This window comes from Oncorhynchus mykiss, chromosome 26 (genome assembly GCF_057628025.1).
Source record: "Oncorhynchus mykiss isolate SJ-2025 chromosome 26, ASM5762802v1, whole genome shotgun sequence".
Taxonomy (NCBI): domain Eukaryota; kingdom Metazoa; phylum Chordata; class Actinopteri; order Salmoniformes; family Salmonidae; genus Oncorhynchus; species Oncorhynchus mykiss.
This window is the reverse complement of record NC_143047.1, coordinates 14,547,501-14,574,587: the sequence shown is the minus strand read 5'-3', so window position 1 is coordinate 14,574,587 and position 27,087 is coordinate 14,547,501. Positions and strand designations below refer to the sequence as shown.

The following is a 27,087-nucleotide window of genomic DNA, read 5'->3' as shown; positions in this document are numbered from 1 at the left end:
TCGATGGGGTCAAGGTCAGGGCACTATGCAGGCCAGTCAAGTTCTTCCATGCCGTTCTTGACAAACCATTTCTGTATGGACCTCGATTTGTGCACAGGGCATTGTCATGATGAAACAGGAAAGGGCCTTTCCCAAAATGTTGCCACAAAGTTGGAAGCACAGAATCGTCTAGAATGTCATTTTATCTGTTGCGTTAAGATTTCCCTTCACTGGAACTAAGGGGTCAAGCCCGAACCATAAAAAACAGCCCCAGACCATTATTCCTCCTCCTCTAGCATTCTCCTAGCATCCGCCAAACCCATATTTATCCGTTGAACTGCCAGATGGTGAAGCGTGATTCATCACTACAGAGAATTTGTTTCCAATGGCGGCGAGCTTTACACCACTCCAGTCAACGCTCGGCATTACACATGGTGACATTAGGCTTGTTACATTGTGACACTAGGCTGCTTGGCCATGGAAACCCATTTCATGAAAGTCCCGACAAACAGTTCTTGTGCTGACAGTTTGGAACTCGGAAGTGAGTGTTGCAACTTGAGGACTGACGGTTTTTACACACTTCACCACTTTGCGGCTGAGCCGTTGTTGCTCCTAGACGTTTCCACTTCACAATAACACCACTTATAGTTGACCGGGGCAGCTCTAAAAGGGCAGAAATTTGACGAACTGACTTGTTGGAAAGGTGGCATCCTATGCTAGTGCCACGTTGAAAGTCACTTCAGTATGGGCCATTCTACTGTCAATATTTGTTTATGAAGATTGCATGGCTGTGTGCTCAATTTTATACACCTGTTAGCAACGGGTGTGGCTGAAATAGTCGAATGCACTAATTTGAAGGGGAGTCCACATACCTTTGGCCATGTAGTGTACGTCTGTTGAGTGAGTGAACCCCAGGAATTGATCTCCAGGAGCATAGCCCGACCTGTGACCTTTCACCCCAAGGTTGCTTATCTCCGACAACACACAAACAAGCACACACACACACACATATCCCCTGTTCCAGAGACCACCTTTCACCCTCTGTACACTGCCTCAATTATCCCTCCATAATTAATGGAACTGCCTCCCAGCTTAATGTACTGGCTGGATCTCTGGCAGGAAATCAAGGAAGAGTGACTTCATAAATATTTAGAGAAACTGCAATGAAATTTTCAGGCGCAGAAAACAATGTCCCACTAAGACAATCTTTACAGTACACAATGAAAGCGAGAAGTTACTTGAAAGTGCATTTCTTGCTCATTGAACATTGAGCCGTACAGTTACATGTGTTGTTGTGTGTGTGTGAGAGAGAGAGAGAGTGAGAGAGAGAGAGAGAGAGAGAAAGAGAGAGAAAAAGTACTTTTAACACAAATTGGCAGGGAAATAGATTGATAAGACCACTCTCTCCACAGGGACTCTCTTCATAGGAAAAGTTAGACAAATATGACCAGCACCACATGGGTACGGGCATGTGCCAAGAACAGCCCTCATCACTAATGGCCCAGCTGCAAGCTAAGAACCTCTAACCTACAGACTTCCGCAGAGCCCAGGCTGGTCTCATAGACTAAATGTAACATAGTAAACAAAAATCTGCACACGTTTAGCGTTATCATCACAGTTATAGACCTGCAGCAAGTAGGCCTAACTGCATGCTTTTCATGATCATGACATCCAAACCAGTCTAATTGGAATGACTGGCAGCAGAGGCATAATCCTGATTTCACTGATGCAGGAAAGTAAAAGTAAGGCGTGTGATGTGTCATAAATTGTGTAATAGAATTACTGTCAACCTAAAATATTGTCCTATCATTATAAATACAGTTTATAGGGGGTTTATACCAATTTTCAGTATAAATAGCCTCTAAAATATTGGTAAACAGACCTTAAATGTCTCAATTTCTGTTTTATTTTAAAGCTGTGAGTGCTATTGTATGATACAATCAGACTTGCTGCATTTACAACTTGTCTAAATTCTATCGTCAACTGATTTCAGTCAGTGTATGGCTGTGGATTGACTGCATTGTTTGAATGGAATGTTGGCATATTGGCAGTTAATTTGAATTTAATCGTTCCTCTAAAACTAGCTGGCTAGCTAGCTAACAAACATACAGTGCATATAATTTCTTCAAATTCATGATTTAAACAATATCTTATCACAGTACTGGCAAAACCATGGTTGACCAGCTCCCTGACCAAAATAGCTGACCGTTATCCCATAATAAGAAGGTTCATGTCCATTCTAGTATTCTAATTCCTAGTTCTATGTCCATAACATATCATACGAAATGGATGATGGACAACCACAAATTAATACATACCATCCCAAACATAACATATCATACAAACATAACATATCATATTAACTATATTACGTCTCCCCTGAGTCCAGGTTGCAAAGCCAGTATGTGAGACTCCCATCCATAAACAAGATGAGGGCCAAAATAGCACTCAGTGTTCTTGCTGAGAGAAATCCTTCACACAGTGCCTGATTATTTATTTTGAGCAATACTATTACAAACAAATTGCAACAAGATTACACAAAGAATGCAACTAATTAATCTTGCCTAAATGAGAGTAGATATTTCACAACGATAGGCCATCTGTAGCCTATACAACAAAATGCCAAATGAGAGCGTTTAAAACCACTGTTCAGTTGGTGACAGTCAATAAATGAAATAATGAATGGCATTAATGTTGACTTTATAACGTCTGCATAATTTACACACAAAAAAAAACACATGTCGAGCCAACTGGACATGTTTACCGGGTGTGAGCACGTGCCAGATCTATTTCCCAAATGAGGCAAATGATAAACAACAGTAAATAGTGAGCCACAACATACACACATAAACCCACATGTTGGATGAATATTAATACTTAAATAAATACTTACAGAGAAACCTGCCCAAAATGGACACGAATGTCTGACCCTTGGTGAGGTAGTGAGGGCCAGAGCGGCAAAACTGACTGCCAAAATCAGACTTCCCAAAACCATCTGAGAAACTCCGAGAGAAAGCATGATCCGAGTCCGAGTCCGAAACTCCCTGAGTCTGGAGAGGCTACGGGACAGGGACGCGGGGCTGAGCGAACGACCTCGGGGCATTGCTTGGACTGGCATTGTCACGAAGAAAACAGTTGATGTATCAGCTATCGAAAAAATAGGGTTAAGCTATTTCCATCAGCATCCAAAAGTGGTACCTAACAGCAAAGCAAGTAACCGATGTCCAAACGTTAAGCTTGATAAGCAACGGTGTCCAAAAAGCATATAACACCAGTCCTACTAAATGGTTCCTTTGAAAGAGACTCCATTAAATTGCATTAATTATCCCAAGATGCAGATGTGTAAATGCCTGTTATTCTGAAGGCTACAACAGTGTGATGGATGAGATGCGTAGTGACTTTCTTGTGCTGCTACCCAAATCGATTCCGCAAAAACACAGGATAACGAGCTATTAGGTAAGGTAACCGGGTTTTCGAGGAAAAGCTTGAGAAATGGTCCATCAAATCATAGTCCACGAGGATTCATTATACTTCCTTATTTTCATTGCTACAGGATACATTTTAAAGAACATCGGCAAGTAAAAACGTATAGCTGAAATGAAACGGGAATAATGTCACCCTTTTATGTAGGCTAGTATTCCACTGTCAAACGCGCAGCAGGTTACATGCAGAGAGAGCGTGGCCGTGGGTATGCTATTTCACACAGGCGCAGGGTTTTCACAGACGACAGCAAACTACCCGCGGTGGGAGGAGATGCAGCTAGCTACACGCTGTTCTTTGGTCGCTATACTGCGTAATGGGGACCTGTCACAATGCGTGTTTGGGGCGATCAATACTACGATGGTGCGGAGTGTTGAGGGGCCACTTCGCATCCCAAAAAATAGCCTCATGTGATTGCGTCTACAAATAATTAGACTATATGAACATTAAAAATATGACCATGCTCTTATCATTTGTGAAGCCATGCACTTATCATTTGAGTTATCTATGAATTATCGGAATTCAAATGACCAATTTCTCATACATTTCTTCAAATTATAGCCCCGAACCAAGTGTTAGGACTTGGACATAGGCCTAAAGATAATTTAGAGACAACAATAGTGAATGTCATTCCATCAAAATACAAATCCCAGCTATATGCATGTGAAACAGATGAATGACTCTACTTGGCTTTGGTTTGTAATAGCACAAAATCCGATGGATGACAACCTATCTATTCTCATTGTTGTGATTGTCCGAATACATTTAGAATATTGGGTGGTGGGTCCAAAAAATATATATTTGAATGATCCATCGATACTTCATACTGACAAGCCTACTTTATTAGATTCACAAAGGTTGAGAACCATCAACTGAGCTTAGGTACACTTTTAGTACATTGGGAGTAAAAACATGAATTTGCATTAAAACAAGTTTATATTATCCAGCTTTGTAAAAATGTACTTCATAATGCAGAGGTTAAAGACTTACAGTCCCTAATCTTTGAATACCAGCCTGCTGTGGTGCTGACCTTGTGGAGACCCAGCCACAGGGCTCTAGAGCACCATCTGCACCAGTCAAGCTGGTACTGCACTTAAATCATGCCGCAGTATCTAAAGATAATATAAATTCTACAGCAGCCACCTTCCCCCCTCTCAGCTTTGTAATGGATGAAGATCAAACTACAGAAATCCAGTCTAAGGAGAAAACGAACATGATTACATATTTCACCTGAGAATCCTTTAAACTATTAGAATGGAATATCGGTCTCATAAAAATGACAATAACCCCCCAGAAACACTTTACTTTAAAAATGATTTTATTCATTAATACAGTGGTATACTTAAAATTGTGTCACAAAGGAGAAGAAAAAAAAAGTCAGCCACACGTGAAGAGCTAATATCCAATTGAAGCTGTGTTATCGTATATAAAGAAAATAGTACTGGTGTGCCGTAATATATGGTCTATTAGTACAAAAATACATTTCAGGGCACAAAATAATACAGCATCCAGTATCACAAACAAATGAGGGGGACACTTTCAAAGCACACCCTTTTAAAGAACAGGTCTGCAAAGTTGTTTAACCCAAGCACTGTACTCGTTTGTAAAATAACCATCAAAAGATTTGTGTGACAATTATTATTATTTATATGTAGTGTGAATATTGGTAGAAAATGTGGATTTTATTACTGCTAATAGTTACAAGTTCCAAGGCTCAAGGGTATAACCAGAATACAAAGTAAACCATGGTCAATTCATTTATTTTTTAAAACAGATTTCTCAAAGTTTTATACAAAATAACAAAGACATACAAAAGTTAATTTACAAACCAAGAACCAAGGCCATATGCTAACTTTATGTACAGCCACTTGTCATTTTTGTCATGTTTTTCTTTTTCTTCTGAAGTCATATGCATAGCAGATAAAGAAAGCATACCTTTATTAGCCTCAATTGTTCTTGTGCGCTAAACCCAAGTTCATTTATACAGTGGGTTGACAAAATGGCAAGAGAAAACTTCATTCTTCCATAATTTATCATCATAACTTAGAAGAACCCAGAGGTTTTTACTGAAAAAGTGAATAATTTGCAGATAAGGCATCACTGCTTGTTAATGTAAGAGGGTTTTAACATGGTGAGGGAGAACTGAGCAGGCTTCTGGACCTGAGTCATAGCACATGCATAGATCTTGATACAGCAGGAGTAGAATTCTAGTACTCAATACAAAGTGAATCCAAGGTCAGTTTACAGAAAGAAAGAAAGAAAAAAGGAAAGGAAGGAAGAGCCATTCGAGTCACAGGATGAACATGTTAGAGGCATGAGCTGGGCTTTAAATCCACCTCAAAGTATTCCACCTGTATCTTCATTTTCTTTTCTGCGGATGCTTGCCAACTTCACTATCAGCATAATCATTACCACAAAGCCATACATTTACATCTTCATCACTTTACTGCCCATCTCCCTGGCACCGAATTCCAAAATCTTTGCAAATCCGTCAATGTGGAAAAAATGTGACCGGCTTTTAAGTCAGCCAATTCAAAAGGTGACAAAAAGGTTGAAGTCTGATTCTTGAATTCAGTTTTCTAGAATTTAATTTAAAATTATATTTATACCATATATTATATATACTGTATGCATATATAGTATAAATACACCTACATGTATGTCCATCTACTTCAATAGTAAAAACCTCACAAACCATCTTTCCTGTTATGTAACAATTAAAGTTCAAACTTGGCGTATAATGTGATGAGTTACTCAGTGGCACAGGGCATGCATTCCATCACTGGTTAAATCGTTGTGTGTGTTTTCTATTTTCTTCAAGACCTCGGAAAGAGTTAAAGGACAGCACGCAGGGGCAACTTCAGTCTCCCTCCATCTTCCATGGGCACAGTAAACAACGCTGGAGCACTGGGTGTAAATACTTCATTGTGTATGGTCCACCCATGGAGAAATGGTGTGTGTGTGTGTATGTGTATGTGTTTATTATCACTCCTTTCCTCATGGTTTCACATTCAGTAACAGGCCAGCTGTTGCACATTTCAGAAGTGGTCGATGAGCACAGACACACAGTTGGCTCCCACCAGGTAGTTGGGGTCTCCAGGGAGAGACTGATTCTGCCAACTCTTGGGATCACCTGAGGGGGAGAGAGAGAAGGAACATGGTAATGATAACAGGTGGAGAAAGGGCATACGGTTCATAATACATAATGCACTTCATGCTAAACTGACAACCAGCAAGCTCCAAACACTAAACTAAAACACCCTTTGTTCCATTAAAGCCATATATACATTCGGTTTGTGGTACACACCCCAGGATGTAGCTTGACAGAAGTAAACTTCACATTACATTGCTAAAACCACTCTTCATTTCAAATTATAGCTCTTAAGGATAGAGTATGTACTGGAAGCGACTGTAATTTGAAATTAATGGGTGGGTTCCAGCCCAGGCCTCGAGCCAAGAGTATTGCCTCCACAGAAGAAGCAATTTAAATAATTGTTTAAAAAAAAACGGCTTTAGACTCAAAATTGTTACACTAAACTGCACAATTTCTTCCAAACCACAATGCAGTTGCATTTTAAAGCACTGTTATTTCAGATAATTGCATTCATTCCCTCAGGGCCATGTGAGAAAAGTGAGTTTTATGAGATGTTCAGATCAAAGTGCATAAAAATGGCAGGCTTTTAGCATGCTTTGCTGTTCTGATAGGAAATCACAAGGGAGGATAATGCATCATAATCATTATAGTGTAATTACTCCTAAATGTCAAAGGGATTTTAGCAATGACAGGTCCTATCAGATAGGATCCATATGAGGACCAAGAGGTGTTTAACTGATTTTACTCAGATCAACTGTCAATGATGATTTGTTAGAGGTTCACAATTAGCCAGTGCAGCAGGAGGAGGAATGTTCACTGTGAAACTCATAATGACATCAGTACATTAAGGTAATGTTTTTTCAGAAGTAAACTGATCATGTGTGGTTTGGATTGAATATCTCCCGTCCGTGAGCAGACTTCTTTCAGAACCATTCTAAACCAAGACCATTCAGTCACACACTACGCTGCTTCCCTACTGGAAACTACCATTGTGCATGGGCAAGTGAGGAGCAAGACACAAGTCGAGACGAAATGAAGCTAAAGAAGTTGTTTTACAATAAGAGGATTAGAGCATAGCCCTGTAATCCATCTACAACGAAGCAGGACAACAAACGAACAAGCCAACGAGGCAGCAGTAGGCTAATTTAGCCCTTCAAGTCCAATTCTAGCTGAGAGTAAATAGTAGCTAATCCACGGCGGTGCCAAGTTTACCATGAAGACATTTAGAGAGGAACGGAGGGAGAGCAGAGAGCTGTCTCAGTTCTGTTCTGATGCTGTCAGACAGACAGATCTCAGATCCAACCCACAGGCTGTTCTCACATACACAACTGAATATCTGTTAGTACTGAGGGAGCCATGCGTCTGTCTCTGAGAGGGTCCTCTTCCAAATTTAAGAGGACCGCTGCGTTTTAAGATAGACATTTGGGTGGCTATGTGAGAGAAAAAAAATCACTTGTAGGAAAATAATGTGGAATGATTCCCTACAAAGAATAAACTAATCTTATGAACATAAAACTGATCGGCTGGATGCATGTCCAATGGAACCATATCCATGTCAAACAGATGACATAGACCCAAAGTGGAGGAAAGAACAGAAAGAAATATGTTTCAGCATGAAAAAGCAATGACAAGAAGAACTTTGATCTGAAGACCCCATCAAATAAATAAAGATCAGTGGATGAATGAGTGAGTGATTAAACTGAAATACCAAATAAATGAAACCATAAAAATCAAAGTGACCCACAACCATCAGTTTGTCACAAAGCCAACCCAAAGCCCCGACCCCAAAAGGACAGAGAGAGGACAGCGTACCCGACGAGGAGTCGGAGGATTTTAGAGCAAAAGACCAACCATCTGGGGTCATAGACGCACAGTGAGGTAAACGCAGCTCCACAGGCTTCAGGAACTTGAGGCCGTGAGGGCCACACATCACCAGCGGGCTGAGCAGGGTCTCTCCTGGAAACAGATATACACCACAGGGTTAGAGGCTAATACACATGCACACAGTGTTCATAAGATCACTGAAGCTGTTGGGCTACTTAATGGGTTGAAACAGTCACGGTGAACATTTAACTTTTTATGGCCGCAGGGGCAGTATTGAGTAGCTTGGATGAAAAGGTGCCCATTGTAAACGGCCAGCTCCTCAGTCTCAGTTGCTAATATATGCATATTATTATTAGTATTGGATAGAAAACACGCTAAAGTTTCCAAAACTGTCAAAATATTGTCTGTGAGTATAACAGAACTGATATTGCAGGCGAGACCCTGAGGAAAATCAAAACAGGAAGTGGCTCTATTTTGAAAACTCCATGTTCCATAGCCTCCCTTTGCTGGATTTAAAGGGATATGAACCAGATTAATTTTCCTATCGCTTCCTCAAGGTGTCAACAGTCTTCAGACATAGTGTCAGGCTTTTATTTTGAAAAATGAGCCAGAACGATAACATCGCGTCAAGTGGTCACATGAGTTTTGCTCGCGCAACAGAATTTGGACAGCCATTGTTTTCCCCTCTCCTCCCGTGAAAGACATTTGCGGTTGATATATTATCGATTACATATTTTTAAAACAACATGAGGATTTATTATAAAAAACGTTTGACATGTTTCTGTGGACATTATGGAAACTATTTGGAATTTTCGTCTGCGTTGTTGTCGTGACCTCTCTTTCCTGTGGATTTCTGAACATAACGCGACAAACAAACGGAGGTATTTTGGATCTAAAAAATAATCTTTATGGAACAAAAGGAACATTTGTTGTGTAACGGAGTCTCGTGAGTGAAAATATCCGAAGATCATCAAAGGTAAACGATTAATTTGATTGCTTTTCTGATTTACGAGACCGAGCTACATGATGCAAAGTGTACTTAATGTTTTCTCGTGTAATCGATAAACTTACACAAACGCTTGGATTGCTTTCGATGTAAAGCATAATTTAAAAATCAAAAGCATAATAACAAAAGGCTAAGCTGTGTTTTCCTATATTGCACTTGTGATTTCATGAATATAAATATTTACAGTAATATTTATTGTATGTAGCGCTATGCTATTCAGCGGTTGTTGATAACACTTATCCCGATATCGGGATTGCAGCCATAACAAGTTTAGACATTGAAAACCATTAAAAGATTGAAGGAAAATATACCTATCCTAGAAAAACTCAGAGAGAAGACAAGAGAGAAGAGAGATGATAAATGATCTGTGAAAACAACAATTATCTCGAACACATTTGGAGAGTAAAATAACCCCACCATGGACTGAGATATTACATACAGTGCCTATCATAAGTATTCACCCCCCTTGGATTTCTTCACACATTGCGCAATATTTGCCCATAATTATTTTCAAAATTCTCAAGCTTTGTCAAGGTGTTGGAGATCATGGCTAGACAGATCAAATCTTGTCATAGATTTTCAAGCATATTTAAGTCAAAACTGTAACTTGGCCACTCAGGAACATACACTGTCTTCTTGGTAAGCAACTCCAGTGTAGATTTGGCCTTGTGTTGTAGGTTATTGTCCTGCTGAAAGGTGAATTCTTCTCCCAGTGTCTGGTGTAAAGCAGACTGAAGCAGGTTTACCTCTAGGATTTTGCCTGTGATTAGCGATATCCCTTTTTTTATCCTGAAAAACTCTCCAGTCTTCGCCGATGTCAAGTATACCCATACCCTGATGCAACAATGCTTAAAAATAAGGAAGCATTTACTCTGCGATGTGTTGGGTTTGCCTCAAACATAAGGCTTTGCATTTTGGCCAAAAAGTGTATTCCTTTGCCATGTTTTTTACAGTATTATTTTAGTGCCTTGTTGCATACAGGAAGCATGTTTTGGAATATTTTTATTCTGTATATTTGTATTGTTCTTTTCACTCTGTCAGTTAGGTCATTATTGTGGAGTCACTACAATCTTGTTGATCCATGCTCAGTTCTCCCATTACAGCCATTGAACTCTGTAGCCGTTTTAAAATGACCAATGGCCTCATTGTGACATCCATGAGCAGTTTCCTCCCTGTCCTGCAGCTCAGTTCAGAAGGAAGACTGCATCTGTGTTCGAATACCCATACTAACATACTGTATACTATATACTTAATAAGCATATACAACATACTATATACTATTAGTTCATTTTAGCATAGTGTAAACCAACGGTATCCTTTCAGGTGAGCATACTAGCGCTTCGCCTGTCGATCGGAAGTTGATGCTGTTGCTATACACAATAGAGAGCATCTGGTCGGGCTGTATCACCGCCTGGTATGGCAACTGCACCGCCCGCAACCGCAGGGCCTTCCAGAGGGTGGTGCGGTCTGCCCAACGCATCACCGGGGGCAAATTATCTGCCCTCCAGGACACCTACAGCACCTGATGTCACAGGAAGGCCAACAAGATAATCAAGGACAACCACCTGAAACACTGCCTGTTCACCCCGCTATCATCCAGAAGACGAGGTCAGTACAGGTGTATCAAAGCTGGGACCGAGAGACTGAAAAACAGCTTATATCTTAAGGCCATCAGACTGTTAAATAGCCATCACTAGCACATTAGATTCTGACCTCACAACGGCAGTCAAGCACCCGAGCTAACTGGCTAGATACTTCCAGACACAAATGAGAGAACACCTCACTCTGACCATTTTACTCTCCCTAGCAGAGCTGATTAGGCTGTTTTCATGTTATCCAGAGCGTTGGTGACTAATTGTGCTGCTGGCAACAATTTAATTCCGCTTATTTGCCAACATTTACTGCAACCTGTCATATTCAACGGGTGTTGAGCGTTCGTAAATTCATCCGTTATTCTGCACTCTAGCACACTCAGACGAGAGTGCCCTGAAATCAGAGTAGATAACCAGAATTAATGTCCATTGAGAATGCACAATGACTATACCACTTAGGTAAGCATGACGTGAATAATCAAGTCAATAAACGTTGGTTAGTTAGTTAGTTAGCATATAGTTAATATACTGCCAAGTTTGACAATGTATTAGTAGCCAACTAGTAGCTAGTTAATACACCGGTACATACTGCTGTAATGATATGCTATCCGGTTCGTAAGGTTAGCGAAGCTAACAAATTGTCAGCAAACATAATGTGTAACGTAACTTACTTGATGTCATTACCTTATTACATTCTTCAACATTTTCCTAACATTTGTCATAATTAGTTAAAGCAATGAATTTGTATCCGCTCTCGTCATACTACGGCTGCATATTTTCAGCCATTTTCTTAAAATCTGAAAACGTTGTGAAGCCACGCCCATTTTCTGAAGAATTGCATTGCGTTAGTATGAGTATTCGAAACACAGCTTGCATCTTTGATGTGTCTAGGCAGTTTAATACATCATCAACAGCATAATTATTAGCTTGACCATGCTTAAAGAGATATTCAATGTCTGATTTGTTATTGTTACCCATCTACCAATATCTGCCTTTCTTCATGAGGCTTTCAAAAAGCTCCCTGGTCTTTGTAGTTGACTCTGTGATTGGAATTCAATACTTTACTAAGGGACCTTAGATGTTGTGTGTATGGGGAAAAGAGGAAAGTCATAAAAAAAACAATGTCAGCATCTATTATATTCACACAGAGTGAGTCCATGCAATTGATTATGTGATTTGTTAAGCAGTATTTTACTCCTGAACTAATTTAGGCTTGCTTTAACAAAGGGGTTGAATACTTAATGCAATGACTATATTTTTGTTAATACATTTTTATTCATTTGTAAAAAAAATAAAATAATAATAATAATAATTTTCTTTTCACTCTGACATTATTTGGAGTATTTTGTGTAGATCGATGACAAAAAAAATCACAATGAAATCTATTTCAATCCCACCTTGTAACGCAACAAAATGTGAACAAAAATCTAAGAGGGGTGAATACGTATAATATTCACTGTAAAGACAGCAATTAAGGTACTAAAAACACTTAAAACTGAAGAATAGAATATCTTAAGACTGGAATAAAGAGGGGCGGAATGACCCCTTGTGAAATCTCCTGTCTACCATAAACTAGAGGTGGACCGATTATGATTTTTCAACACCGATACCGATTAAAAAGTATTTGTAATAATGACAATTACAACAATACTGAATGAACACTTAACTTAATATAATACATCAATAAAATCAATTTAGCCTCAAATAAATAATGAAACGTTTAATTTGGTTTAAATAATGCAAAAACAAAGGGTTGGAGAAGAAAGTAAAAATGCAATATGTGCCATGTAAGAAACGTTTAAGTTCCTTGCTCAGAACATGAGAACATATGAAAGCTGGTGGTTCTTCAATATTCCCAGGTAAGAAGTTTTAGGTTGTAGTTATTATAGGAATTATATGACTATTCCTCTCTATACCATTTGTATTTCATATACCTTTGACTATTGGATGTTCTTATAGGCACTTTAGTATTGCCAGTGTAACAGTATAGCTTCCGTCCCTCTCCTCGCTCCTACCTGGGCTCGAACCAGGAACACATCAACAACAGCCACCCTTGAAGCAGCGTTACCCATGCAGAGCAAGGGGAACAACTATTCCAAGTCTCAGAGCGAGTGACGTTTGAAACACTATTAGCGCACACCCCGCTAACTAGCTAGCCATTTCACATCACATTGTTACACCAGCCTAATCTCGGGAGTTGATAGGCATGAATTCATAAACAGCAGAGCTGCTGGCAAAACGCACGGAAGTGCTGTTTGAATGAATGGTTATGAGCCTGCTGGTGCCTACCACCGCTCAGTCAGACTGCTCTATCAAATCATAGACTTAATTATAACATAATAACACAGAAATACGAGCCTTAGGTCATTAATATGGTCGAATCCGGAAACTATCATCTCGAAAACAAAACATTTATTCTTTCAGTGAAATACGGAATCGTTACGTATTTTATATAACGGGTGGCATCCATCAGTCTAAATATTCCTGTTACATTGCACAACCTTCAATACTATGTCATAATTACGTAAAATTCTGGCAAATTGGTTCGCAAATAAGCCAGGCGGCCCAAAATGTTGCATATTCCCTCACTCTGCGTGCAATGAACGTAAGAGAAGTGACACAATTTCATCTGGTTAATATTGCCTGCTAACCTGGATTTATTTGAGCTAAATATGCAGGTTTAAAAATATATACTTTTGTGTATTGATTTTAAGAAAGGCATTGATGTTTATGGTTAGGTACACGTTGGAGCAACGACGGTCCTTTTTCGCGAAAGCGCATTGCATCGATTATATGCAACGCAGGACACGCTAGATAAACTAGTAATATCATCAACCATGTGTAGTTATAACTAGTGATTATGATTGATTAAGTTTAATGCTAGCTAGCAACTTACCTTGGCTTCTTACTGCATTCGCGTAACAGGCGGGCTCCTCGTGAGGCAGGTGGTTAGAGCGTTGGACTAGTTAACTGTAAGGTTGCAAGATTGAATCCCTGAGCTGACAAGGTAAAAATCTGTCGTTCTGCTCCTGAACAAGGCAGTTAACCCACCGTTCCTAGGCCGTCATTGAAAATAAGAATGTGTTCTTATAAACTTAACTGACTTGCCTAGTTAAATAAAGATTAAATAAGGGTGTAAAAAATAAATTTAAAAATCGGCGTTCAAAATGACCAGTTTCCGATTGTTATGAAAACTTGAAATCGTCCCTAAGTAATCGGCCATTACGGTTAATCGGTCGACCTCTACCATGAACCCATGTCTGACCTTTCTCCTTGTCCAGGGGGGGCAGGATGCTGTTGTCCCGGCAGACTTTGAAGTAGATCTCCTGTTCTACGCCCTCGGGGATGGCCCCCTGTGGGATGATGATGCTGACACCCGTCTCGATGGAGCTCAGCACCCCGCCATTACAGTTGAAGACCCCCCGGGCCGTGGCCACCACCGTGTGACCTTCATCCTCATCATCATCCTCCAGAGCACTGGGGCTACAGGGGGAGAGAGTTGTCACAGTCAAATACCAGAACATAGAGCCAGTTAGAGCCCGCCTCAAACATTTGTGACACCTTCTGGACGGGCAAAGGCATTGGCATCATTCAGTGTGTCAACTATAGAACTGTAAGACCCATGACCATGTGACTTTCTTTTCTCTAGCCATGCACAGAAACACTCCTCACTCCTGGTGTGTTTCTTCCATAATACATGAAGCGAGGCGATAACACTGTAATCTATATATTATAACTGAACCCAGTATAGTTCCGCCAGTGGGTAGGTTACCCCTCTAGGGGGTGATGTTGAATCCTCTCACCTGACAGGGATGGCCTTGGGCACAGCGTTGATGTTGTTGTGCTGGTACTTGGACCTGTTGTCCATGGTGCGTGTGAAGGTATCGAGGCCTGAGTCCATGTCTGTAGGCTGGGGGGAGATCTGGTGCTTGGCTGGGGCTGTGCTGTTGGCTGGGGCCTTGATGGATGGGGCCAGGTCTGTTTTGTTGTTGGGCAGCAGGTTGTGGTTGAACTTGGGGCTGTCAAACTTCCTCTCGAAGGGCTTGGCGGAGTTGGTGTAGGGCTTGGGGACGTAGCGGTTGTAGCTGGTATTGGCCGGGGCCTTGGACTGGTCCTTCATTGCCGTACCGTTCACTGGAGACTTCTCAGGGTAACTCTTCTGGGGTAGGTAGTTGGTCGTGACTGTGTCTGCTTTGGGAGAATCATGGGGATCTGGTAAGTGAGTCACTGTGAGTGTGTGTGAGTATTATATTTCTAGATGAAAATACTGCATGTACAACTAGACTAGTGTGTGTCCTATACAATAGTGCTTACCCTCAGGTGAGGTGGGTTTGGGCAGTATGGCAGGTGGGGCAGCAGGGGTAACCTGGGGAACAGGTTCATATCTCCTCTCCACGGGACTGACCTTCTCCACGGACTCTGCCCTGTAAAAAAACACAAGAGCACATTCAACCAATGTCACAATGATGGCACAAACATATGGGTTTAAGGTAAAGAAGAATTCAGGCCAGGGTTAGAATAACTGATTTTAAATAATGTATCATGTGTACTACTTCAAAAAATATAGACCTAAACAGTGACACCAGTGACATGCCATGTATCCTCAAGAGGAAGGTTCAATTACTGCAGTTCAGTGAGTCTGTTAGTTTTAATAAAACACAGTGGCTCCATCTAGTTAATTGACTGTATTCATTTACACAGATTGCTTCTCCAAAACACACTTTAAAATATGCTTTCCACTACTAGTGCCAATAAGACCTTACAGTGCAATTTATTAATTAGATAATTACAAAATGGGGCAAATAATGATGCATACATTGCAGCTTTGACATCCAAAGTAGCCTGAACGTCTCTTGAGGCACGTTTTACAGTGGTAAAACGCCTTGTAAGAACAGTGTAACCCACTGTTGATAGTTGAAAGAAATTCAGAATAAAAGAATACTGTGATAGTATTTTTCCCTTCCCACTTAATCTTGTATCTTTGGCATGGTCTTTGACTGAGGTGGAGAATGCACACAGTGTGCTACATCAAAGTAACCCTTCTACTGTCGCCCAGGAGGATAACAAAACACAGCTTGCCTTCAAAAATTAGTTTTTCATTTGTCAGCATGGGCCAACCACCAACTCTGTCCTTTCAACTATAAGAGGACCATTTCCATGGCAGGGTGAATCAAATGTTCCGGTGGTGGTAGTGTGTGTTGCTGAGAGATATACTGTAGTCTAGCTAGACCCCTGGAGTAGTGTGTGTATGTAGCTACAGTGGTTCCTCCTTTAAAAGTTGCGTCATACCTTGCGGGCTGCTGCAGCATTCTGTGGCACGTTATTAACTGTCATATATTTTTTCTGTTAATGCAAGTTAGTGCTAGTTTGACCACCAGAGGGCATCTTTGATAAGCATTCAAAATTGGCATTACCAGAGAATTTAAAACCTTTTTTGTAATAACAAAGCGTATGGGATTGATTTTAAGAAATTTGGCTTAATTAATCTGATTAATATTATGGTGTTTCTATTCCGAGAAAAAGTAAACTCTCAGGGTTTCTGTTAGGATGGAATGGAATATATGGAGCTGTACAATGTGACGGTCGGGAGTAGGCTACAGCATAAGAGGATTGGAGGATTCTAAATTGTTTGCCTTCATTAGACAACTTTGTTCCAATATTTCTGTAAACCAGTGATATTTATTCCCATAGTAATTCGTTATGGATCCATAACTAAATCAATATCTGCATTTTGAAAGAGTATTTTTATTGTCATTTTATTAACGAAAGCATAAAGATGCTGATGAAGAAACACAGTACCTTTACAGTATATGCTTTTATATTTTGATAATAAAGCATTTAAGATATAAGCTACCTGCATTTGTTTATTAGGCTACTGTGCAGTCTGACAAGTAAAGAAAGCCTACAATAAATACTGTATGGGAAAGTGCCTAATTCCTTACATAAGGGAGAGCATGCCATGTCTGTACTAGAGAAAGCAGGCACGCGGGATAACGGGGTTTAATTCTCCAACGGGGAGGAAGTAGGCTGTCCTTGTAAATAAGAATTTGTTCTTAACTGTTTCCATATGTGTTATTTCATAGTTGTGATGTCGTCACAATTATTCTACAATGTAGAAAATAATACAAATAAAGAAAGATCCTGGAATGAGTTGGTGTGTCCAAACTTTTGACTGGTATTTGCTTAATTAATTTGATGAATATTATGGTGTTTCATTCCAAGAAAAACGAAAAACCCTCTGGGTTTCCGTTAGGATGGAACGGAAAATATGGCGCTGTACAACGTGGCGGGCGGCAGTACAATACTGGGCTATTTATCTAAAGAATCCCTGTGTCGTGCGGGCAGGGCACGCGGGAGACTGGGGTTCAATTCCCTGACGGAGATGAAGGAGTAGGCTATCCTTGTAAAGAAGAATTTGTCCTTAACTGACTTGCCTAGTTAAATAAAGGTTACACTTCTTGAACATGGGGTGAGACAGTTTGTTATTTAGAATTATTTATTTCTGGAGAAACCTAACTTGATAATTTAGCAGACATCACTTGCTTATATTCAGTCAACATACACTGCTCAAAAAAATAAAGGGAACACTTAAACAACACAATGTAACTCCAAGTCAATCACACTTCTGTGAAATCAAACTGTCCACTTAGGAAGCAACACTGATTGACAATAAATTTCACATGCTGTTGTGCAAATGGAATAGACAACAGGTGGTTCACACTGAGCACATGTGACAGACGTGACAGTCTGGAGACGCCGTGGAGAACGTTCTGCTGCCTGCAACATCCTCCAGCATGACCGGTTTGGCGGTGGGTCAGTCATGGTGTGGGGTGGCATTTCTTTGGGGGGCCGCACAGCCCTCCATGTGCTCGCCAGAGGTAGCCTGACTGCCATTAGGTACCGAGATGAGATCCTCAGACCCCTTGTGAGACCATATGCTGGTGCGGTTGGCCCTGGGTTCCTCCTAATGCAAGACAATGCTAGACCTCATGTGGCTGGAGTGTGTCAGCAGTTCCTGCAAGAGGAAGGCATTGATGCTATGGACTGGCCCGCCCGTTCCCCAGACCTGAATCCAATTGAGCACATCTGAGACATCATGTCTCGCTCCATCCACCAACGCCACGTTGCACCACAGACTGTCCAGGAGTTGGCGGATGCTTTAGTCCAGGTCTGGGAGGAGATCCCTCAAGAGACTATCCGCCACCTCATCAGGAGCATGCCCAGGCGTTGTAGGGAGGTCATACAGGCACGTGGAGGCCACACACACTACTGAGCCTCATTTTGACTTGTTTGAAGGACATTACATCAAAGTTGGATCAGCCCTGTTGTGTGGTTTTCCAATTTAATTTTGAGTGTGACTCCAAATCCAGACCTCCATGGGTTGATAAATTTGATTTCCATTGATAATTTTTGTGTGGTTTTGTTGTCAGCACATTCAAGTATGTAAAGAAAAAAGTATTTAATAAAAATATTTAATTCATTCAGATCTAGGATGTGTTATTTTAATGTTCCCTTTATTGTTTTGAGCAGTGTACAATAATATACAGTATTTTCTTTTACATTTGGATAATAAAGCATTTTGAAGATCTAAGCCACCTGCATTTGTTTATTAGGCTACTGTGCAGTCTGACAAGTAAACATAGCCTGTAGTACATACTGTAGTAAACAGTGCCCGGGTTTGCATTGCAAATGAGGGCATAAACTGGGTCAAGACGCCAGCAGAGTAAGTAGACTTTTATGTAGTAAATAAAAAAATAAAATAAATAAAACCTACAACACCTATGGTAGGCCTAGAGTATATCTCAAAATATTTTTTTAATTTCTACATGTAGGTAGGTCTCCTGATTTAAACCTGATCTAACTTGTTTGGCATCAACTGAAAACATGAATCTGTAACTCTGCCAAGCCGACAAGCAAAGATGAACTGGTCAAGGGCATCAAGATGTTTTGGCTAGAGAAATTAACGATACAACAATACTTAAGCATCGAATACACTGCAAGTTGAGGGACTTTCACAACAGTAGCTGGGCTATACAAAGTCTATTGTCCTGCTAATAGGAAACATTTGCATGACGGGCTACAGCCTGCTACGTACGGTACACTTGTGAAAAACAAGTGTTTGAAAACCATCACTACAGTAAATAAAAGCACAGCATCTTGTTTACATTCTTTATTGTAACCACAATGTCACAAATCATTTGTATCTACCTTTCCCATTACTTTTAGTTTGGGATTTGAGAAATGTGCGTTTTTCATTATTATTGTTATTATTATTTTTTTTAGAGGGAGGATCAGCTTAATATTGTGGAAAGAATGTTGCTTCCAATGTAATTGTCTGCATCATTTCCAATCCCCCATATTTTTTTGGTAAATATATATCTCCATACTCGCATGCATACATATACACATATATACATACACATACCTATATAGACATACATACTTTTTGAAAGAATATACCTTTATTATTATTCCCCGTAAACACTAAATCCCCCAATTGGAGTAAACAAATAAACACTTCTGCTTTTACCTTCATTCCATACATCTTATACACATTTTACAGACATAGTCTACTTTACAATAGTTCTCTCTTGTTTGTTCTTAGTCCTTCCTCTATTTCTGATGTCCATCCAGTTTGATTTCTATTTGTAACTATGCTATTTCACAGAAGTTCCGATCCTATATACATTTTACAGATCCCGTATGCTTTACATTGTTTATCTTGTTATTAGTCCCACCATTCAGCTCCATTCAACCCCTCCCATCTACAGTGCCTTGCGAAAGTATTCGGCCCCCTTGAACTTTGCGACCTTTTGCCACATTTCAGGCTTCAAACATAAAGATATAAAACTGTATTTTTTTGTGAAGAATCAACAACAAGTGGGACACAATCATGAAGTGGAACGACATTTATTGGATATTTCAAACCTTTTTAACAAATCAAAAACTGAAAAATTGGGCGTGCTAAATTATTCACCCCCTTTACTTTCAGTGCAGCAAACTCTCTCCAGAAGTTCAGTGAGGATCTCTGAATGATCCAATGTTGACCTAAATGACTAATGATGATAAATACAATCCACCTGTGTGTAATCAAGTCTCCGTATAAATGCACCTGCACTGTGATAGTCTCAGAGGTCCGTTAAAAGCGCAGAGAGCATCATGAAGAACAAGGAACACACCAGGCAGGTCCGAGATACTGTTGTGAAGAAGTTTAAAGCCGGATTTGGATACAAAAAGATTTCCCAAGCTTTAAACATCCCAAGGAGCACTGTGCAAGCGATAATATTGAAATGGAAGGAGTATCAGACCACTGCAAATCTACCAAGACCTGGTCGTCCCTCTAAACTTTCAGCTCATACAAGGAGAAGACTGATCAGAGATGCAGCCAAGAGGCCCATGATCACTCTGGATGAACTGCAGAGATCTACAGCTGGGGTGGGAGACTCTGTCCATAGGACAACAATCAGTTGTATATTGCACAAATCTGGCCTTTATGGAAGAGTGGCAAGAAGAAAGCCATTTCTTAAAGATATCCATAAAAAGTGTTGTTTAAAGTTTGCTGCAAGCCACCTGGGAGACACACCAAACATGTGGAAGAAGGTGCTCTGGTCAGATGAAACCAAAATTGAACTTTTTGGCAACAATGCAAAACGTTATGTTTGGCGTAAAAGCGACACAGCTCATCACCCTGAACACACCATCCCCACTGTCAAACATGGTGGTGGCAGCATCATGGTTTGGGCCTGCTTTTCTTCAGCAGGGACAGGGAAAATGGTTAAAATTGATGGGAAGATGGATGGAGCCAAATACAGGACCATTCTGGAAGAAAACCTGATGGAGTCTGCAAAAGACCTGAGACTGGGACGGAGATTTGTCTTCCAAGACAATGATCCAAAACATAAAGCAAAATCTACAATGGAATGGTTCAAAAATAAACATATCCAGGTGTTAGAATGGCCAAGTCAAAGTCCAGACCTGAATCCAATCGAGAATCTGTGGAAAGAACTGAAAACTGCTGTTCACAAATGCTCTCCATCCAACCTCACTGAGCTCGAGCTGTTTTGCAAGGAGGAATGGGAAAAAATGTCAGTCTCTCGATGTGGAAAACTGATAGAGACATACACCAAGCGACTTACAGCTGTAATCGCAGCAAAAGGTGGCGCTACAATTAACTTAAGGGGGCTGAATAATTTTGCACGCCCAATTTTTCAGTTGTTGATTTGTTAAAAAAGTTTGAAATATCCAATAAATGTCGTTCCACTTCATGATTGTGTCCCACTTGTTGTTGATTCTTCACAAAAAAATACAGTTTTATATCTTTATGTTTGAAGCCTGAAATGTGGCAAAAGGTCGCAAAGTTCAAGGGGGCCGAATACTTTCGCAAGGCACTGTATCTGTCAACATCATCCATTTCGGATTTCTATTTGCCATATATTTCTCAACTGTGCTGTGATGCTTCACAAAATAATTGAACCTTCCTATTCTCATAGATTCTACAGATTGTACATTAAAAATAAACATTCTGCTAAAATAATTATTATATTATTGATTGATTGACTATGGCTTTTCAAATCACCCAATATTGCTATCTGTAATGTTAGGTCGAGGCAAATGTTGCAATTCTTCAGCCATTCCTGGACCTGTGACCAAAAATGAGCTACATATGGACAATACCAAAATAAATGATCTAATAACTCTGCCTCCTCACAGCAGAATCTGCAGAGCTGGGAAGATTGTATCCCCTATATATATAACATTCTATTAGTTGCAAGAATTTTGTATAGTCATTTATATTGAAAAATTTGAAGTTTTGAATCCGGCGTTGTTTTGCGTATCAATTCATAAACCATGTGCCATGGAATGGGTACATCGAATATCTCTTCCCAACTATTTAGCAATTTATATGGCACCACTGTCAGTTTTTTGGCCCTTAAATGAAATTGGTATATGTTTTTATTTATCACACTTTTCGTTAACCATTTATGTTCTTTAATACATGGCCGACACACAAGTTCCTTACTTTTTTCCCCTTCTACTTGCCTCTTCCATTTTTGTGGTAATGCTGCAATTAATTGGTTGTAATTTTGGGTAGAGCAGACATTTCCATATGTCTGTGTTAGCTGCATGTGTGACATAACTCCACCAGTCCTATTTATGATATCATTCACTAAAATGCCTTTTTTTTTTTTTATTTCTTCGATAAATACAGTTTTGTTTTAGCAATTAGTATATTTGAATTTAACCACAATATTTGTTGTCCTATTTGTTCCGTCCTTTCAGGTGGATTCAACTGAAATTGCAACCAACTTTCTAAGGCTTGTTTAAAAAAATAAAGATTATTGGAGATTATTTCCTTTTCAAATAACTGAAAGTGAGCAGGTGTAATCTGAATAAAGGGGAAAAGGCCCTTCCTGAATATAGGATGAGACATTCGTACCAATTGACTAGAGAACCAGTTTGGACTTAAGTATAACTTTTGTATGACTGATGCCTTTAGTGAGAGGTCTAATGCTTTAATATTTAATCATTTCTGTCCACCAAATTCATATTCAAATTCATATTCGTTATATAAATATCCCCTTTTAATTTTATCTAGCTTGCCGCTCCAAATAAAATTGAATATTTTTTGTTCATATCATTTAAAAAGCAGGTCACTCGGTGTAGGCAAAACCATAAGCAAATAGGTAAACTGTGATATAACTAAGGAGTTAATCAGGGTGATTATTTTCCTTTCCATGGTGGCAAGATCTTATCTATTTTTGCTAACTTTCTATAAAAATGTATTGGAGTGAGATCGTTTCTTTCTTTTGGGATTTGTATACCAAGTCTGTCCACATCTACGTCAGACCATTTAATTGGTAAACTACATGGTAATGTAAAATGTGCATTTTTTAGTGATCCAATACGTAATATGGTACATTTATAAAATTTTGGTTTTAATCCAGGGAGGATAGCAAAAGTATCTCGATCCTCTAAGAGGCCGTGGAGAGACTCCAATTGTGGTTTTAAAAGAAAACATGAATCATCAGTGTACAATGACACCTTAGTTTTAAAGCCACGGATTTCTAATCCCTTAATATTATTGTTTGATCTAATCTTAGCAGCTAACATTTCGATGGCAATAATAAATAGATATGCCGATAGTGGACAACCTTGTTTTACTCCTCTAGAGAGTTTAAAACTTTCTGAGATGTAGCCATTATTTATTATTTTACACCTAGGGTTACTATACATAACCTTAACCCATTTTATAAGAGATTCCAAAAAATTGAAATATTCTAGGCATTTATATATAAACTCCAGTCATACGCCCAGGCTCTGTCGTAACCGTCCGCGACCGGGAGGTCTGTGGGGTGATGCACAATTGGCCTAGCGTCGTCCAGGTTAGGGAGGGCTTGGCCAGTAGGGATATCCTTGTCTCATCGCGCACCAGCGACTCCTGTGGCGGGCCGGGCGCAGTGCACGCTAACCAAGGTTGCCAGGTGCATGGTGTTTCCTCCGACACATTGGTGCGGCTGGCTTCCGGGCTGTGTTAAGAAGCAGTGCGGCTTGGTTGGGTTGTGTATCGGAGGACGCATTACTTTTAACCAACTCCCGAGCCCGTACGGGAGTTGTAGCGATGAGACAAGATAGTAGCTACCACGAAATTGGGGAGAAAAAGGGGTAAATATAAAAAAATAAATAAAAAAAAAAAATGTCTTCATTGGAACCACTCGATATGATTGGTCATATAAAAACCTTGGGACCCAAGTGCTCTAACTCCCCCTTGTGGTGGTCTGGAGAAATGAAGCCGTGGCGCTAAGTCCTGCGGCGTAAGCTCGCAACTTTTAAAGATAAAAAGCTTTAGACCCCCATTAGGTTTCTGTCTGGTGAGTGTGCTGCAGGGGGAGAGTAAGCTGTTTTGTGTCTCCCACCATGTGAGCGGACTTGAGCGGTTGGAAAACCTGCTCATCGCTCATGGAGCGGTCCTTTCTAACCGCTCCGCTAAAAAACGCTCCTCAAAAACTGCCGCTCCAAATTCGCTCCATTAATTAAAATCACAGTTTATCCAACATCCATCTATTTTTGTGACTATCTGGACCTACCATTTGGTTTGAAAATTGAAAACAAAACCAAATTATTTGAATGAAAAGTATTTTAATAAACAGGAAAGGATGACTGTAAGAAGCGCTCATCAATTCAAATAGGCTACATGTCGTATTAAATAGCATATAAACATGAAATATGTCAGAAGTCCGACAGGTAGCCAGAAATGTATTATTTAGGCTATATTATTTCATGGATGTAGCCGACAAATAAATACATTTGGAAGAATTTGCTGGCAGTGACATTAAGCGCTCAGCACTTAAAAAACATTTTTGTTGCATTAAATCAATTTACTCTATAAATTACACATATAGGCTGTGACTTACTTAGAATTAGATACAAATTAGGTAGCCTTGTGGTTAGAGCAGGTAGCCTAGTGGTTAGAGCATTGGGCCAGAAAGGTTGCTGGATCAAATCCCAGAGCTGACAAGGTAAAAATCTGTTGTTCTGCCCCTGAACAAGGCAGTTAACTGTTCCCCAGTAGGTCGTCATTGTAAATAAGAATTTGTTCTTATTAGGCAAGTCAGCTTGCATCACCCTCTGAGTGATGCTAAACACCCCCAGGCTGGGCAGGGATGCATTGTTTTATCTTTCTTTTTTCTGTAGGTAAGCCTAAAGGATTGTAGGTAAAATAACCCTATCAAAACAGAAAGCTCCTTGGAAGAAGTAATATGCCAGGCCTATTGGGCCAAAATCAATGATTGTATATGTAATGGATGTGAAACGGCTAGCTAGTTAGCGGTGGTGCGCTCTAAATAGCGGTTCAATCGGTGACGTCACTTGCTCTGAGACCTTGAAGTAGTGGTTCCCCGCGGTTTTGTGGAGCGATGGGTAACGATGCTTCGTGGGTGACTGTTGTTGATGTGTGCAGAGTCCTGGTTCGCGCGAGGGGACGGTCTAAAGTTATACTGTTGCATATAGATAGAACGAAAATTAACAAAACTTTTAAGAGATCTGATTTTGAGTTTATAAACACTTTGCTACAATGACACACTTAGCTAGCTACCCACCTCATTCCTTTCTGTTAGCATGTCCACTTAGTAAGTATACCATCATGCTTTATGAAAATAAAGACAAGTAGACAAAAAATGCATGCTGGGACGGGCATGCCCTGAGCTCGTGAAGTGAGCGCTACTGGAGCGGGCGAGAAGGCCGACGCTCCAGTCAAAACGATCCACTCCTCGCTCCGCTCCACTCACATACACCGTCTCCCACCACAGGGATTTGATTTCCTACCACATATCCCAGAGAGAGTGACACGTGGGAGTGAGTTACCTGGGGTAGTTGTATCCGGGATGTGCTTGTGGTTGAGCAGCAGGTTTGGTTGCGATGACAGGTGTTGTCTGAGGGGCCTTGCCTGCGTCTAAGCTTCGCCGGTCAAAGTAGGCCAGCTGTTTCCTATAGTACTCCTCGTCTTCATCTGGGTTATAGTGGTTAGAGCGCACTATGTCATCATCGGACACCTCCCGGGGCTTCTGAGGTTCAGGGACTCTGAAGAGAGAGATAAAGAGAGATAAAGAGATAAAGAAGGGGTGAGAATTAAAATAACATAAACCACACAAAGAAATTCCTCTAAAATATATTGTGGTGTGTTTGTTCCGATCTCTAAATCACTACAATTTACCATATAACAAATCAGACAGAACTACAATGAAAACATCAGCGCTTCAATGATAAACATGTGTACGGGACAGCCTCTGCAACATGTGTATAGTATATTACTGCATCAGTCAGTGTGTGCAGAGTTGGAAGGTAGTTTCTCTTAGTGTCCACCGAGGGGCGCTCCAGGAGCAGCAACCAGCAACCAGTAGCACCAGTGAAAGGCAGCGGCATTGATTTACGTAGGTACAATGCTTAACTTGCAAGCCCTACCCAACAGTGCAATATTCATATAACTAATAATAAAATACAAAAAAACAAGAAATAAGAGAGGGAGGCATAGACAGGGTACATGTACAATATGCAGGGATACTGTAGTATTTGAGGTAGATATGAACATGTAGGCAGGGATTAGGACTGGTAGCAAGATAAATAATAATAATAGTAAGCAGTATGGCAGCAGCAAGTGGTGGGTGTGTATGTTAATGTGAGTGTGCAAGTGTCATGTAAACAGGGGTAAAAGTGATCAGTAGAAGGATGAAGGATAAATGGATGCAGTCAGTCACCTACCTACCTACCTACCTACCTACCTACCTACCTCACTCACCCACCCACCCACCCAACCTACCTACCTCACTCACCTACATCACTCACTCACCTACCTACCTACCTACCTCACTCACCTACCTACCTACCTACCTACCTACCTACCTCACTCACTCACTCACTCACCCACCCACCCAACCTACCTACCTCACTCACCTACCTAACTCACTCACCTACCTACCTCACTCACCTACCTTCATCACTCATCTACCTGCCTACCTACCTACCTCACTTACCTCACTCACCTACCTAGCTACCTAACCTACCTCACCTACCTACCTACCTACCTACCTACCTACCTACCTACCTACCTACCTAACGCACTCACTCACTCACTCACTCACTCACTCACTCACTCACTCACTCACCAACCTACCTACCTCACTCACTCACCTACCTACCTACCTACCTACCTACCTCACTCACCTACCTAGCTACCTAACCTACCTCACCTACCTACCTACCTACCTACCTACCTACCTACCTACCTACCTAACGCACTCACTCACCTCACTCACTCACTCACTCACTCACTCACTCACTCACTCACCAACCTACCTACCTACCTACCTACCTACCTCACTCACTCACCAACCTACCTACCTACCTAACTCACCTACCTACCCACCCACCTCACCTACCTACCTAACTCACCTACATACCTACCTACCTCACTTACCTACCTACCTACCTACCTACCTGCCTCACTCACCCACCTACCTACCCACCCACCTCACTCACCTACCTACCTACCTATTTAACCTACCTACCTACCTATCTCACTTACCTACCTACCTACCTCACTCACTCACCTACCTACC

At 40.5% G+C, this 27,087-nt stretch overlaps 2 protein-coding genes across 51 annotated transcripts in view; both read right to left on the bottom strand.

Moving 5' to 3' along the window:
- LOC110506438 (protein ENTREP2) overlaps positions 1 to 3,774 on the bottom strand; it is a 146,032-nt gene extending 142,258 nt beyond the window's left edge. The window contains exon 1 of the mRNA XM_021586041.3: positions 2,873 to 3,774. Within this exon, the coding sequence (XP_021441716.3) occupies positions 2,873 to 3,097 (225 nt within the window). The 5' untranslated portion in view covers positions 3,098 to 3,774. The remainder of the gene's footprint in view (positions 1 to 2,872) is intronic.
- A 985-nt stretch (positions 3,775 to 4,759) lies between these two features.
- The window catches only part of LOC110506437 (tight junction protein 1), a 157,330-nt gene continuing 135,002 nt past the window's right edge, over positions 4,760 to 27,087 (bottom strand). For 13 of the 50 annotated variants that reach the window (XM_036963729.2, XM_036963731.2, XM_090222190.1 and 10 more), the window contains 6 exons: positions 25,337 to 25,552; positions 15,290 to 15,399; positions 14,779 to 15,166; positions 14,241 to 14,458; positions 8,366 to 8,509; positions 4,760 to 6,592 (listed from right to left, as the gene is read on the bottom strand). In XM_036963729.2, the coding sequence (XP_036819624.2) occupies positions 6,498 to 6,592; positions 8,366 to 8,509; positions 14,241 to 14,458; positions 14,779 to 15,166; positions 15,290 to 15,399; positions 25,337 to 25,552 (1,171 nt within the window). In that variant the 3' untranslated portion in view covers positions 4,760 to 6,497. The remainder of the gene's footprint in view (positions 6,593 to 8,365; positions 8,510 to 14,240; positions 14,459 to 14,778; positions 15,167 to 15,289; positions 15,400 to 25,336; positions 25,553 to 27,087) is intronic. The other 37 variants (XM_090222199.1, XM_090222180.1, XM_090222193.1 and 34 more) reach the window with 5 other exon arrangements.